Source organism: Antechinus flavipes, chromosome 3 (assembly GCF_016432865.1).
Source record: "Antechinus flavipes isolate AdamAnt ecotype Samford, QLD, Australia chromosome 3, AdamAnt_v2, whole genome shotgun sequence".
NCBI lineage: Eukaryota > Metazoa > Chordata > Mammalia > Dasyuromorphia > Dasyuridae > Antechinus > Antechinus flavipes.
In genome coordinates this window covers 54,422,564-54,439,523 of record NC_067400.1, presented here as the reverse complement: position 1 = coordinate 54,439,523, position 16,960 = coordinate 54,422,564, and the positions used below count along the sequence as shown (strand labels likewise).

Sequence of the window (16,960 nt, the reverse complement as noted above, 5' to 3'; positions counted from 1 at the left end):
TTAGAGAGACCAAAGACTCCCAGAATTTGAGAGATCAGAAGTGATCTTGGCATCCAGCTCCACCAATCATACCAGAAAAAAGCATCCTCACTATGGGCACTTGAGAAATGACCATCCAGGGCTTGCTTGAAGAGTTCCAATAAGAGGGAACTCACTATCCGTTCTTTTTCAGGATAGCTCTAATTACTGGGACATTTTCTGTTACATGAATTCTGATTGGCTTCTTTGAAACTTTCATCCATCATTTCCAGTTAAGCCCTTTGGGCTGAGCAGTAAAAGTCCATTCCCTATTTCACATGACATTAACCTTAACTTCCTTGAATTTCTTTTCTTGAAGTTGAACATCATATAATTCCTTTAAATGACCTTCATTTGATATGAATTAAAGACTCCTCTCTTCTGGTTATCTCCTTTTATAAACTTTTTCACTTATAAACATATATCATTAAAAAAAAAACCTTAAAATTTTTAATTTATATATTAGGCTGTTGGGAAGCCTCCCCTCCAATAAAAAAATAGAGAATAGTATACTTTAATCTGCATTCATATTCCATCAATTCTTTCTTTGGAAATTGACAGAATTTTCATCATGTGACATATAAGAACTTTGAGAGACATAGTTTTGGTGTTATTAATTTCTTCATTAATTAGTACCAGAGGATAATTTTTTAAAAGGATCACTGGCATTTTGGAATGTCAAAAAACCCTGATGGAACCCACTCAATGCTTAAATGTTCCTGGGAGAGAGAATGTTCCTAAAGGTAGAAATCAATTCTGATTGGTTAACAAGTCATGAAAGAATGAGTATTCTAATAAGAATTGGGCTTATTCTTATGAAGGTTTGGGCAAATGACTAATTAATCGAAGGAACTTGCCTCTTTCCTGACCATGGCAGAGTGTAAGGAAATCTTGACAAGAAGGGGAATCCATTCATACATGTCTAACTAAAACACAATTGGCCTGAATTATGATTTATTATTAAGAAATGTTTGTTTTGCATGTCTGTTTTATATACCAATGGACATGGAGTAACACAAAAATTTCTCAGGCGAGAAGGGGTAGAAAGTACAAAAAACTTTAAGAAACCCTAAGACCTAAGCTAATTTTCCCAGTTGAGTGGAGAAAATAAATCTAGACTCAGTAGTGCTATTGTTGGCTTATATGGTATGCACATTATAAATATTCTTCCCTACATGGTAAAGAAAGAACTGACCATAGTGTTCCAAATTTGAATAGAGGAAGCTAAGGTAGAAATAATGACTTCCTGATTCTTCAAAGTCATGTCTCTCCTTGAAGCTTCAAGTCATACTATTTCAATCTTTTGACTGTGATGGTACACTGTTGATTCATATTGAGCTTGTGGTCCAGCAAAATCTACAGATCTTTTTTCAGGCAAACTATATTTGTTCTGTTCCTCCCTCATCTTGAATATGTGCAATTGAATTTTTGAACCTAAATGTGCACACATACATTTCTCCTTATCAAATTTCATTTTGTTAGACTCAGCCCATAGTTTTAATCTCTCAAAACACTTTTGAAACCTGACATCATTTGGTGGTGTTAACTGTTACCTCTACCCTTTTGTCCCTTGTGAATTTTCTAGGGATGTCATCCACACTCTTTTCAATGTCATTATTGAAAATATTAAATAGCAAAGCTCAGAGCACTCCCCTGGAGACCTCCTTGAGAGTTTAAATTACTCTTTGAAACTGCTCAGTTTTTAATCCATCCCACTGACCTATTATTTAGTACTAGATATTTCTATTATTTCTACATTACCAGGCCAAATTCCCTGACCAATAGTTTGCAGCTTTGTGCTCCTTCCCCTCCTCCTCCTTTTCCTTCTCTTCCTCCTTCACTTCCTCCTTTACTTCCTCCTCCTCCTATTCTTCTTCTTTTTCTATTCCTTCTTCTTCTCCTTTTCCTTTTTTCTCTCCTCCTTTTCTTTCTCATTTCCTCTTTCTTTCCCTTTCTGTTTCTTTCTCCTCTCTTTCCTCCTCCTCTTACTCCTCCTCCTTTCTCTCTCTCTCTCTCTCTCTCTCTCTCTCTCAGAAACACACACACACACACACACACACTCACACGAACACATATTCATGAGTATTCATTTAATAGAACATTATTAATCTTCCCTTATGAAATAGTCATCATATTGTTTCTACACTGCGGTTAGTGATAAAAATTGCTGCTACAATCCTAAGAAAGCTAGATTGTACAATTCCAAAGAGAAAGAAAATATGGATAACAACTCCTTTTACTTTAACATTTAAAAAATACATATAACATAGATATTTATGCAAATCATACCAGTGAGAGAAAAATCCCCACCAGGATTATATCTTATTTTCATACTGTACTTACAAAATGAGTTACTAATACACTAACAAGGTTGAATTCAAAAGAAAAATAGAACAGTCAATAATTTTTTCTGGATTGTCAACTTTGTTTCTTAAGGCAAAACACACACATACACATATGTTACAAATCACAACAATGTGTTCAGGTACACTAAGGAAGGTAAAATAAGGTTTTGCCATCTTAAGGACTTGGACCAACAGACAAGAAAGCTCTATCCATTAGATATTGCTCAGGACAGCCACACCAGGGAGGACTTTTCCTTTAGGAAGCTCTAGACTGGCAGCACTTCCAGTGCTTACATGCTGACTTTGACTTGAGGGTTCCTTTTGGCACAATCAGTAGCAATATCCCCATGACTGTGATGGAGCATGAGGAACAAAAGAGTAAAGGAACAATGTGGTAGTGGCTCCTACTTAAGGTATGCTTCTTTTCAAGTTAATTAGAGGGCTCCTCAGATATTTTAGGGTGCTCCACTCCAAGGAGAGCTATGACTGAAAGGAGGAAACCTGGGTCTATGTTAGCCTTGTAGTGCCTCTGTAATTTTTCCTATCATGGAATTGTGTCAGACTGGGCACAGGGAGAATACCATATTTGGGGTTGTACAGATATTGAGATGGTGTTAATTCAATTCAGATCATTTTTTAAAGGTATCCCCATTTCCAGGGATAAGGCTATGTTGTCTTTATTCATCAGAAATGTTCAATAAACATGTGATGGAGGGAAAACATTTCTCAACATTGGTTTGTGAGCAGGGATCATTTCCTTGAGGATTCCCAAGGTAAGATGCAAAACAATGGCATGGAAATTTGTGTAGTCTCTGAACTGAGTGCTTTTCATCTATTGAACCCTTAACCCTTAGTAGCAACATGATAAGAGCCCCATTTTTCTGAGAAAATCCAGTCCTCAAGAGGATATGATTGTGCTTCTCTTAGAGTTTTCCATATATTCAAACAAAAAAGAATCACAAGTCATTTTATGGTGATTTTTTGGATTTTATTGAGAAAAATTAGTAAAGATTTAGAAAGACTCCAAAGCAGCAGAGTAGTAAAATAATATATAGTACATATAGAAAGAACAAGATTAAAGATAGAAAAGACAGAAGAGGGTGAGACTCAATGAGAAAGAAAATATTTTTAAAAATCATGATTCCACTTTGCTTGGCTCATAGGCTTGACTATTCTCCAGTAGCTGGGCTATGTCCTTTTCTCATTGTCTGAGGCCAATTGTATTGAGAGACAAGCCTCTTAGGGAGACAGATCTCAGTTGCAACAGTGCCTTTGAGAAGGGGCATTAAGTGCAAATAACTCAAAGGATCATATATGTTCATGGATGCCTCAATTCTATTCAGGCCAGAAAAGAGCAGGGGTGAATAATAGCAGTCAGACCTCAGAGCTGGCAATAATCTCAGGGTCCATCTTATTTAAGCTTCTTATTTTGGGAAATGAGGTAAATTAGAATCACGTTGCCCTCTCATGTTCTGAGAGGATTGGTTTTTCTCTGAGTCTGTGCAAGTGACATGCATGAGGTCTTATGTTAAGTCACTGGCAGAGTGAGGTTTAGGACCTCATCTCCTTAAGTCTCAGGCCAATGCTCTATTGCTAAACCCCTGTGAAATCTTACCGATTGGTGGAAAGTTTTCCCACCTAGCAGCAGCATTGCTTCTTACAGCAGCACTGCTGGCAGCAGCATTTCTGTTGGCAGCAGCCCTTGCAACAGCCACAGCCCTTGCCACAGCCACAGCCACAGCCACAGCCACCACAGCCACCACAGCAGCAGGTGCGGCGGCAGCAGACCACTGTAGGGCTGCAGCAGCCCCCACAGCAGCCACAGCAGCAGGGGCAGCAGCCAGAGCAGCAGCCTACACGGCGGCAGGTACAGGTGGTACAGCAATTGCCACAGCCGCCGCAGCCACCGCAGCCACCACAACCGCCACAGCCACCACAGCCACAGCCACCACAGCTGTTGCAGGTGGTACAGCTTCCTCTACAGCCACAACAACCCATAGTGTCAGAACAGAGGATTCAAATGAGGTGAGGAGAGAAAGAACTCAGGAGAGGTGAGTGAAGTTTGATGCTCTCCTTCCACAGGACAGTCCTTATATACACTGCTCAAGAGCTGGTCCAGGACCCATGATGTTTTTTATTGTTTATCCCAGTTCTGATAATCACATGAGCTCTTCTTTCTTGTTTACTTCCTCTTTGAGTCTCCTCTGCCTCATGAAATTATTTGGTTCAGGATTTCCTGAATTTCACTCTGTTTCAAAGCCATATTCTAATGGTAAGTTTAAAAAGCTGAAATACTTAGTCCTAGACAGGGAAGTTGAACACTGGGTCATTTCATGAGAGGGGATACTATTGTGAGGATCATTACTTTCACCATTTGGTATACTGGGAAGAATGTTGCATAAGGTGTCAAGAAACTTGAGTCCATATATTGTCTTTTTAATATTCTGCCTCTGATTCTCATTGCCTTTATAACCTTAGACAAATCACAACCTCCCCAGGACTCAATTTTCTTATCTGTAAAAAAAGAATTGGATGAATGTTTCAAAGTTCCCTCCAACTCCATGTCTACATCACTAAAAGTCCATGTTTCTATCCTAGTCCTGACCCTTTTACTGGCTATAGTACCACAGGACAGATACTTAATTTCTTTTATCTTCCCATTCTTTTTCTTTTTTTTTCTGACACAATTGGGGTTAAGTGATTTGCCTGGTGTCGCACAGCTAGGAAATGATAAGTGTCTTAGGTCAAATTTGAACTCAGATCCTTCTGACTTCAGAGCTGGTGCTCCATCCACTGTGCCACCTAGCTGCCCTACCTTCCCATTCTTTAGGCCAAAAACTCACCTTCCCAGTCTTGACTTATAAAATTGAGGGCTAGTGGGGAAATTCCATCTATCCTACTTATCTCATAAAGGATTGCAGAGTATGAGGAAGAGAGATATTTGTTAGATTAAAAATGTAAGTGAGGGTCAGTTTGTACAGAATGTATATATCAAGCATTGGAGATTATATTGGAGTCAAAATATTTGGGTCAACTCTGTGCACCAGCCTATCCAAAATACCAAGGGGAATAGGGAGACAGTGGATAACATTGAGTTGGGATGATAAGATCAGACTTGAACTTGGTGGCTGTTGAGAAGCTGGATTGGAGTAGAAAGAGGCTTGAAGCAGGAAGGCCAAATAGAAGGCTATTGCAATAATCCAGATATGATGTGATGATAGCTTGAATTTTGACAGTGAGGATTGCGGGGCGGGGGGGGGGAAGGAAGGGCATGTGGGGGAGAAATGAAAACCAGAAGAGAAATGGGCATCAAGAACAGGAGGGTGAGCAAGAGTTTCAGAGATTGCAGGAAGGTCTTTAGTGAGGACTGAGAATGAGTCAACTCCATTGACTTTTTAGAGTCCTGGTGCCCCTAGAGACAGGTGTTTCAGATGAGTTGTAGGAATGGAAGTCAGATCTTAGTGGACTAAAGAATGAGACCACTTCTTTGGTGAAGCTTTGTAATGAAAAGACGAAGATGGGTAACATATTGGGGAGTAGGTACCAGAGAAAAGAAATAGTATTATGGTTATTGTTTAGGATATGGAAGATTTGAACTGTTTTTAGAGAGAGGAACTGTTTTTAGAGAGATCACAGAATCCCAGAATTTGAGAGATCAAAAGTGATCTTGGCATCCAGCTCCACCAATCATACCAGAAAAAGCATCCTCACTATGGGCACTTGAGAAATGACCATCCAGGGCTTGCTTGAAGATCTCCAATAAGAGGGAACTCACTATCCATTCTATTAGGCATAGTTATAATTACCGGGACATTTTCTGTTATATGAAATCTGTTTGGCTTCTTTGAAACTTTCATCTATCATTTCCAGTTAAGCCCTTTGGGCTGAGCAGTAAAAGTCCATTCCGTATTTCACATGACATTGACCTTAACTACTTTGAATTTCTTTTCTTGAAGTTGAACATCATATAATTCCTTCAAATGACCTTCATTTGATATGTATTAAAGGCTCTTTTCTGTTCTAGTTATCTCCTTCTATCAACTTTTCAGCTTATAAACCTACATCCTTAAAAAAAAAAAACCCTTAAAATTTTAAATTTACATGTTAGGCTGGGAAACAACTCTAACTATCCTCCCCCAGTAAAAAGAGTAAAGAATAGTATGCTTTAATCTGCATTCAGATTCCATCACTTCTTTCTCTGGAAGTGGATAGAATTATTCAGCATGTGATATATAAGAAGTTTGAGAGATTTAGTTTTAGGGTAATTAATTTATTCATTAATTATTGCCAGAGGATAATTTTTAAAAAAGGGTCAGTGGCACTCTGGAATGCCAAAAAATCCTCATGGAACCCACTCAGTGCTTAAATGTTCTTGGGAGAGAGAATGTTCCTGAGGGTAGAAATCAACTCTGATTGGTTAATAAGTCATGAAACAATAAATATTCCAATAAGAAGTGGGCTTATTCTAATGAGAGTCCAGGGAAATGATTGATCATTCAATCTTGGACAAAGTAACTTATCTCTTTCCTGACCACCCTAATGTAAGGTAATCTTAAAAAATAAAAGTAATCCATTTATAAATGTCTGACTGAAACACAATTGGCCTGAATCTGATTATTCATCTAAAGCAAAGCTTCCTAAACTTCTATGAAGTTGTGTAACTGAATAGGGTATCATAAAATTTTGATTTATTATCAGGAAATGTTTTATTTTAGACCTCTTTTCTATACCAGTATATATGGGGTCACACAAAAATTTCTCAGGAGAAAAGGAGTCACAAGTAGAAAAAACTTTAAGATGCTCTAGGATCTAAAGTAGTTTTCCCAGTTGAGTGGGACCTAAGATTGAAGAGAATGTTAGAGAAGGAGGAAATAGGAAGGAAAAAAATCTTGAATCTCTCCAATAATAAATGGATAAATAATAAATGGGAGAAGCAATCATTTCTCTTAATCAAAAATCCTTTTAAATTATTTTAGATAATTTTATAGTTGGCAATAGCTAAATCATTCACAGTTGATCACACAATATTGCTGTTACTATGTACAATGTTCTCCTGGTTCTGTTTATTCCACTATTCATCATTTCACCAACTCTTTCCTGGTTCTTCTGAAAGCATCCTTCTTGTCATTTCTTAGAGTGCAATAGTATTCCAATATAATCATAGATTACAACTTGTTCAGCCATTCCCCAGTTGATGAACATCTCCTTAATTTCCAGTTCTTTGCCATTCCAAAAAGAGATGACATATGTGGCTCTCTTCAACAATAAGAAGATTCAAATCAGTTTCAATTGTTCAGTGATGAAGAGAGCCATCTGCACCCAGAGAGAGGACTGTGGGAACTGAGTATGGTTTACGGTGTAGCATTTTCACTCTTTTCATTGTTGCTTGCTTGCATTTTCTTCTCTTCTTTTTTTTATAAACTGGTTTTATTTGATTTTTCTTGTGCAGCATAATAATCGTATAAATATGTATACGTATATTAGATTTAACCTATATTTCTACCATATTTATCATATTTTAGACTATTTGCCATCTAGGAGAGGGTCTGGGGGAAGGGAGGAAAAATTGGAAGACAAGGTTTTGCAAGGGCTAATATTAAAGAATTATCCATGCATATGTTTTGAAAAAGAAAAAGCTTTAATAAAAAAAAAACCAACAACAAAAAATATGTCATAAATATTTTTGTATAGATGGATTCTTTTCTTCTATTTAAAACTTTTTTGAGGGGGACTTAGCTCCTGTAATGCTATTGTTGGCTTAGATACTATGCACAGTATAAATAATCTTCCTACATGGTGAAGAAAGAACTGACCACAGTGTTCCAAGGGTGAGCAGAAGAAGCTAAGGTGGAAACAATTACTTTTTGATTCCTGAAAATGATTTCTCATGTCTCTCCATAAAGCTTCATGTCACACTAGCTCATTCTTTTGGCTGTCATGGTACACTGTTGTTTCATATTGGACTTGTGGTCCAGCAAAATCTACAGATCTTTTTCATGCAAACTACATTTGTACTGTTCCTCTCTCATCTTGAATGTGTACAATTGAATTTTTGATAAATGTGCACACATGCATTTCTCCTTATCAAATTTCATTTTGTTGGAGTAAGTCCATAGTTTGGGCCTGCCAAAATACTTTTGAATACTTGTCCAGATCTTACCACTGGGGGCAGCCAGAGATAATATAAGCTATCATTGGTCTTCAGAGTAATTATTCCTATCATTGAAGTGTGCCAGACTGGGCACAGGGAGGATACCACATTTGAGTTGCTGAGGTATCGAGATGGTCTTGATACAAAGATCATGCATTAAGGACATCCTCTTATCCAGCGATAAGGATACATTGTCTCAATTTATCAGAAATGTTCAATAAATTTGTAATGGGTGAAAACCATTTTTCAGCATTGGTTTGTGATCAGGAATCATTTCCTTAAGGATTCCCAAGGTAAGATGCATACCAGTGGCATGGAAATTTGTGTTATCTCTCAAATTAATTATTCTCATCTATTGAACCCTTAACCCTTAGTAGCAACATGGTAAGAGCCCCACTTTTGTGAGAAAATCCAGTCCTCAAGAGGATATGATTGTATTTCTCTTGGGCTAGGGTTTTTCATACATTCAAACAAAGAAGAACATGAGCGATTTTATGGTCATATTTTGGATTTTATTGAGAAAAATTAGTAAAGATTTAGAGACTCCAGAGCATCATTGTAGTAAAATAATATGTACTACATATAGAAAGAACAAGACTAAAGGTAGAAAAGACAGAAAAGGTTGAAACTTGCTGAGAAAGAAAATATTTTTAAAATCATGATTCCACTTTGCTTGGCTCATAGGCTTGACTATTCTCCAGTAGCTGGGCTGTGTCCTTTTCTCACTGTCCGAGACCAATTGTATTGAGAGACAAGCCTCTTACGGAGACAGATCTCAGTTGCAACAGTGCCTTTGAGAAGGGGCATTAAGTGCAAATAACTCAAAGGATCATATATGTTCATGGATGCCTCAATTCTATTCAGGCCAGAAAAGAGCAGGGGTGAATAATAGCAGTCAGACCTCAGAGCTAACAATAATCTCAGAATCCATCTTATTAAGCCTCTTATTTTGTGAAATGAGGGAAATGAGATAAATTACAATCACATTTTCTTCTCACGTCCCTTTTTCATCTGATAACTGATTTTTCTCTGAGTCTGTGCAAGTGACATGCATGAGGTCTTATGTTAAGTCACTGGCAGAGTGAGGTTTAGGACCTCATCTCTTTGAGTCTCAGGCCAATGCTCTATTGCTAAACCCCTGTGAAATCTTACCGATTGGTGGAGAGTTTTCCCACCTAGCAGCAGCATTGCTTCTTACAGCAGCACTGCTGGCAGCAGCATTTCTGTTGGCAGCAGCCCTTGCCACAGCCACAGCCCTTGCCACAGCCACAGCCACAGCCACAGCCACAGCCACCACAGCCACAGCCACAACCACCACAGCAGCAGGTGCGGCGGCAGCAGACCACTGTAGGGCTGCAGCAGCCCCCACAGCAGCCACAGCAGCAGGGGCAGCAGCCAGAGCAGCAGCCTACACGGCGGCAGGTACAGGTGGTACAGCAACAGTTGCCACAGCCGCCACAGCCTCCACAGCCGCAGCCACCGCAGCCACCACAGCCACCACAGCCACCACAGCCGCAGCCACCACAGCTGTTGCAGGTGGTACAGCTTCCTCTACAGCCACAACAACCCATAATGTCAGAACAGAGAGTTCAAATGATGTGAGGAGAGAAAGGACTCAGGAGAGGTGAGTGAAGTTTGATGCTCTCCTTCTACAGGACATCCTTTATATACACTCCTTAAGAGCTGGTGCAGGACCCATAATGTTTTTAGTTTGTTTATCCCAGTTCAGATAATCACATGAGCTCTACTTTCTTGTTTACTTCCTCTTTGAGCCTCCTCTGCCTCCTTAAATTATTTGTTTTAGGATTTCCTGAATTTCACTCTATTTCAAAGCCATATTCAAATAGGAAGTTTACAAAGTTGAAATACTTAGTCCTAGGCAGGGAACCTAAACATTGGATAATACTCATGAGAGGGGATACTAATTTGAAGATCATTACTTTCACCATTTGACATGCTGGGAAGAATGTTGCATATGGTATCAAGAAAGTTGAGTCCATATATTGTCTTTATAACATCCTGCCTCTGATTCTCATTGCCTTTATAATCTTAGGCAAATCACAACCTCCCTAGGACTCAGTTTCCTTATCTGTAAAATAAGAGTTTGTGAGATGTTTTTGGAGATTCCTTCCGACTCCATATCTACATTCATAAGAACCCATGATTCTATCTTAGCCCTACCCCTTTTACTAGCTACACTACTATGGGCCAGAAACTTAATTTCTTTTACTTTCCCATTCTTTAGGCCAGAAACTTACCTTCTCAGTCTTTACTTATAAAACTGGGGGCAGAGGGCAGAAATTCCATCTATCCTACTTATCTCATAGAGAAAGGATTGCAAAGTGTGAGGAAGAGAGACATTTGTTAGACTAAAAATGCAAATGAGGGTCAGTTTGTACAGCGTTTATATATCAAGCATAGGAGTTTATATTGGATTCTAAATATTTGGGTCAAATCTGTGCACTAGACTATCAAAAATACTAAGGGGAATAGGGAGACTGTAGATGACACTGAGTTGGGATGATAAGGTCAGACTTGAATTTGGTGGCTGTTGGGAAGCTGGATTGATATAGAAAGAGGCTTGAAGCAGGAAGGCCAAATAAAAGGCTATTGCAATAATCCAGGCATGAGGTGATGAAAGCTTGAGCTATAAGAGTAAGGATTGTGGGGAGAGGGAAAGGGATGATGAGCATCAAGAAGAGGGAATGAGCAAGAGTTTCAGAGATTGCAGGAAGGTCTTTAGTGAGGACTGAGAATGAGTTAATGGAGTTGACTTTTAGAGCCTGATGCCCCTAGAGATAGGTGTTTCAGATGACTTGTAGGAATGGAAGTCAGATCTTAGGGGCCTAAGGAATGAGACCACTTTTTTAGTGAAGCTTTGTAATGAAAAGACAAAGATGGGTAACATACTGGGGAGTAGGTAGCAGAGAAAAGAAATAGTATTATGGTTATTGTTTAGGATATGGAAGATTTGAACTGTTTTTAGAGAGAGGAACTGTTTTTAGAGAGATCACAGAATCCCAGAATTTGAGAGATCAGAAGTGATCTTGGCATCCAGCTCCACCAATCATACCAGAAAAAGCATCCTCACTATGGGCACTTGAGAAATGACCATCCAGGGCTTGCTTGAAGATCTCCAATAAGAGGGAACTCACTATCCATTCTATTAGGCATAGTTATAATTACTGGGACATTTTCTGTTATATAAAATCTGATTGGCTTCTTTGAAACTTTCATCCATCATTTCCAGTTAAGCCCTTTGGTCTGAGCAGTAAAAGTCCATTCCCTATTTCACATGACATTGACCTTAACTTCCTTGAATTTCTTTTCTTGAGGTTGAGCATCATATAATTCCTTCAAATGACCTTCATTTGATATGAATTAAAGGCTCTTCTCTCTTCTGATTATCTCCTTTTTTATAAAAGTTTATACTTTTTAGATTATAAACATATAACCTTAAAAATACAATCTTAAAATTTTAAATTTATATGTTAGCTTGGTGAAAGAATCCCCATACCCCACCTCAAATAAAAATAGTTGAAAATAGAATGTTTTAATCTGCATTCAGATTGCATCACTTCTTTCTCTGGAAGTGGATAGAATTATTCATCATGTGACATACAAGAAATTTGAGAGACATAGTTTTTGGGTTATTAATTTCTTCATTAATTATTACCAGAGGATAATTAATAAAACTGGTCAGTGGCATTCTGGAATGTCAAAAAATCCTGATGAAACAAAGAGTGAGTGTTTTTGAGGGTAGAAATCAACTCTGATTGATTAACAAGTAATGAAAGAATACATATTCTAATAAGAAGTGGGATTATTCTAAGGAGGGTCTGTGCAAATGATTGATCATTTATTCTTGGATGAAGGAATTTACCCTCTTTCCTGACCACCATAAGGTAAAGTAATCTTAAAAAGGTGGGGGGGGGAAATCCATTCATACATGTCTGACTAAAACACAATTGGCCTGAATTATGACTTATTTTTGGGAAATGTTTGATTTCTATGCCTGTTTTATATACCAATATACATGGAGGAACACAAAAATTTCTCAGGTGAGAAGGGGTAGAAAGCAGAAAAAGCTTTAAGAAACCCTAAGATCCAAGCTAATTTTCCCAGCTGAGTGGGGTCTAAGATTGAAGAGAATGTTAAAGAAGGAGAAAATAGGAAGGGAAAATGCTGAATTTCTCCAATAATAAATGGATAAATAATAAATGAGAGAAATAATCATTTCTCTCAATCATAAATCATTTGAAATGATCTTATATTGTTTTATTGTTGACTATAGCCAAGTCACTCAAAGTTGATGATGAAATGATCATCAGGCAATATTGCTGTTACTTTGTACAATCTTCTGGTTCTGCTGCTTACTCCATTATACATCAACCCACCTAACTCTTTCCTGGTTCTTCTGAAAGGATCCTGCTTGTCATTTCTTAGAGTGTAATAGTAGTCCAACATAATCATATATTACAGCTTGTTCAGCCATTGCCCAATTGATGGCCATCCCCTTAATTTCCAATTTTTTGCCATTCCAAAAAGAGATGTCTTAAATATTTTTGACATATGGATTTTCTCTTCTATGTTAAAAAAAAAAAACTTTTTGGTATTTAGACCCTTTAGTGCTATTTTTGGCTTAGATAGTATGCACAGTATAAATATTCTTCCTACAAGGTGAAGAAAAAACTGACCATAGAGTTCCAAGTATGAGTAGAGGAAGCTCAGGTAGAAACAATGACTTCCTGATTCCTGAAAGTCACATTTCTCCATGAAGCTTCAGGTCTCACTACCTCATTCTTTTGACTGTCATGGTACAACATGGTACATGTTGATTGGTACTGAGCTTGGAGTCCAGCAAAATCCATAGATCTTTTTCATGCAAACTACGTTTGTACTGTTCCTCCCTCATCTTGAATGTGTGCAATTGAATTTTTGAATCTAAATGTGCACATATACATTTCTCCTTATCAAATTTCATTTTGTTAGAGTCAGCCCATAGTTTTAGTCTCTCAAAATATTTTTGAAACCTGACATCATTTGATGGAATTAATCATCACGCCCACTCTTTTGTCCCCTGTGGATTTTCTAGGGATGTCATCCACACTCTTTTCTAGGTCATTATTGAAAATGTTAAACAGCAAAGCCCAGAGCACTCCCCTGGAGACCTTCTTGAAAGTTTAAATTACTCTTTGAAACTGCTCAGTTTTTAATCTACCCAATTGTCCTATTGTTAGTGGTAGATACTTCTGTCGTTTCTACATTACCATGCCAAATTCACTGATCTATAGTTTGAAGCTTTTATGTTCCTCCTCCTCTTCCTCCTCCTCCTCCTTCTCCTTCTTCTCCTTCTTCTTCTCCTTCTACTTCTCCTTGTTCTTCTTCTTTTTCTACTTCCTGTCCTCTTTCTTCTTTTCTGTCTCTTTTTCCTCCTCTCTCTTCCTCTTCCTCTCTCCTTCTCCTCTCCCTTGCTCCTTCTAGCTTTTCCCCCTATTCTTCTCCTCTCCTTATATTTCTCTATTGCTCCTGCCTTCCCCTTATATTTTTCTCATCCTCCCTCTTCTCTCTCTCTTTATCTCTCACATGAGTATTTACTTAATAGAACATTATTAATCTTCCCTTCTGAAAGAGCAATTATCTTGTTTCTACACTGTAGGTAGTAATAAAAATAGCTGCTTGAATCCTAACAAAGCTAGAATGTAGAATTCAAAAGACAAAGAAAATTGGATACCAACTCTTTTAACATTTTAAAATGCATGTAACTTTTTCCCCACAACAGTGGGGGAAAAAAGCCCCACCAGGATTATATCTTGTTTTCCCACTGTAGTGACATAAAAGAGTTACTAATACACTAACAATGTTGAAGTTAAAAGAATAATAGACTATAGTCAATAGCTTTTTCTGGATTGTCAACTTTGTTTCTTAAGGCAAAATGCACATACACATATACACACATGCTACAAATCACAACAATGTATTCAGGTACACTAAGGAATACAAAATAAGGAAGGCCATCTTAAGGACTTGAACCAATGGACAAGAAAACTCCTTCCATTAGATATTGCTCAGGGCAGCCACATCAGGGAGGACTTTTCCTTTCAGAAGCTCTAGACTGGCAACATTTCCAGTGCTCACATGCTGACCTTGCCTAGAAGGTTTCTTTTGGTACCACCAGTAGCAATATCCCCATGATGGTGATGGAGCAAGAGGAACAAAAGAGCAAAAGAACAATGTGGTAATGGCTCCTACTTAAGGTATGCTTCTTTTCAGATTAATTAGAGGGCTCCAGATATTTTAGGATGCTCCACTTCAAGGAGAGCTATGACTGGAAGGAAGAAACCTGGGTGTTAGTTATCCTTATAGTGCCCCGTAATTATTCCTGTTATGGAAGCATGTCAGACTGGGCACAGAGAGTACATTACATTTGGGGTTGCACAGATGTAGAGACAGTCTTGATTCAAAGATCATCCTTTAAGGGCATCCCCATTCCCAGGGAAAAGGCTATGTTGTCTTAATTCATCAGAAATGTTCAATAAACATGGGATGGAGGGAAAACATTTCTCAACATTGGTTTGTGAGCAGGGATCATTTCCTTGAGGATTCCCAAAGTAAGATACATAGCAGTGGCATGAGAATTTGCGTTGTCTCTGAACTGAGTTCTTCTCATCTATCGAACCCTTAACCCCTTCTAGCAACATGATAAGAGCCCCACTTTTGTGGAAAAATCTAGTCCTCAAAAGGATATGATTGTGCTTTTCTTGGGCTAGAGTTTTCCATACATTCAAACAAAAAAGGATCATGAGCGATTTTATGGTCATTTTTTGGATTTTATTGAGAAAAATTAGTAAAAATTTAGAAAGACTCCAGAGGAGCAGAGTAGTAAAATAAAATATCAAATACAAATAATATATCAAAGTACAAATAGAAAGAATAAGATTAAAGGTAGAAAAGACAGAAGAGGATGGAAATCACTAAGAAAGAAAATATTTAAAAAATCATGATTCCACTTTGCTTGACTCATAGGCTTGACTATTCTCCAGTAGCTGGGCTGTGTCCTTTTCTCATTGTCTGAGACCAATTGTATTGAGAAACAACCTCTTAGGGAGGCAGATCTCAGTTGCAACAGTGCCTTTGAGAAGGGGCATTAAGTGCAAATAACCCAAAGGATCATATATGTTCATAGATGCATCAATTACATTTGGGCCAGAAAAGAGCAGGAGTGAATAATAGCGGAGCTGGCAATAATCTCAGGGTCTATCTTATTTTGTGAAATGAAGGAAATGAAGTAAATTAAATCATACTGACCTCTCATGTCCCTTTTCCCTCTGAGGATTGATTTTTCTCTGAGTTTGTGCAAGTGACATGCATGAGGTCTTATGTTAAGTCATTGGCAGAGTGAGATTTAGGACTTCATCTCCTTGAGTCTCAGGCCAATGCTTTTATTCCTACACCCCTGTGAAATCTTACCGATTGGTGGAGAGTTTTCCCACCTAGCAGCAGCATTGTTTCTTACAGCAGCACTGCTGGCAGCAGCATTTCTGTTGGCAGCAGCCCTTGCAACAGCCACAGCCCTTGCCACAGCCACAGCCACAGCCACAGCCACCACAGCAGCAGGTGCGGCGGCAGCAGACCACTGTAGGGCTGCAGCAGCCCCCACAGCAGCCACAGCAGCAGGGGCAGCAGCCAGAGCAGCAGCCTACACGGCGGCAGGTACAGGTGGTACAGCAATTGCCACAGCCGCCACAGCCTCCACAGCCACAGCCTCCACAGCCGCAGCCACCGCAGCCGCCGCAGCCACCACAGCCACAGCCACCACAGCTATTGCAGGTGGTACAGCTTCCTCTACAGCCACAACAACCCATAGTGTCAGAACAGAGGGTTCAAATGATGCGAGGAGAGAAAGGACTCAGGAGAGGTGAATGAAGTTTAATGCTCTCCTTCACAGGACAGCCCTTATATACCCTACTCAACAGCTGGTTCAGGACCCATGATGTTTATTGTTTGTTTATCCTAGTTCTGATAATCACATGAGCTCTATTTTCTTGTTTACTTCCTTTTTGAGCCTCCTCTGCCTCATTAAAAAAAAATTTTTTTTTAGGATTTCCTGAATTTCACTGGATTTCAAAGCCATATTCTAATGGGAAGTTTAAAAAACTGAAATATGCATGGACTCACACTTAACACAGTATACCAAGATAAGATCAAAATGGGTCCATGATTCAGTCATAAAAAACGAGATTATATATAAATTAGAGGATCATAGGATACTTTATCTCTCAGACTTGTGGAGGAAGAAGGAATTTGTGACCAACAAAGAACTAGAAATCATTGTTGATCACAAAAAAATAGAAAATTTTGATTATATCAATTTAAAAAGCCTTTATACAAACAAAACTAATGCAAACAAAATTTTTTTTAATATTTATTTTTATTTTTTAATAGC

The 16,960-nt window shown here is 38.4% G+C and overlaps 3 protein-coding genes across 3 annotated transcripts; all 3 read right to left on the bottom strand.

The window, feature by feature from the left end:
- Nucleotides 1-3,342: 3,342 nt before the first annotated feature.
- On the bottom strand, nucleotides 3,343-4,361 carry LOC127557006 (small cysteine and glycine repeat-containing protein 5-like). The gene has a single exon (XM_051990501.1). It carries the CDS (start codon nucleotides 4,359-4,361, stop codon nucleotides 4,002-4,004), a length of 360 nt encoding a protein of 119 aa, XP_051846461.1. The 3' UTR covers nucleotides 3,343-4,001.
- Nucleotides 4,362-9,004: 4,643 nt separating this feature from the next.
- LOC127553028 (small cysteine and glycine repeat-containing protein 5-like) lies at nucleotides 9,005-10,128 on the bottom strand. Its single transcript, XM_051983430.1, has one exon. The coding sequence runs from the start codon at nucleotides 10,083-10,085 to the stop codon at nucleotides 9,690-9,692; it is 396 nt and encodes a 131-aa protein (XP_051839390.1). The 5' UTR covers nucleotides 10,086-10,128; the 3' UTR covers nucleotides 9,005-9,689.
- Nucleotides 10,129-16,007: 5,879 nt separating this feature from the next.
- On the bottom strand, nucleotides 16,008-16,379 carry LOC127557005 (small cysteine and glycine repeat-containing protein 5-like). Its single transcript, XM_051990500.1, has one exon. It carries the CDS (start codon nucleotides 16,377-16,379, stop codon nucleotides 16,008-16,010), a length of 372 nt encoding a protein of 123 aa, XP_051846460.1.
- Nucleotides 16,380-16,960: the final 581 nt, after the last annotated feature.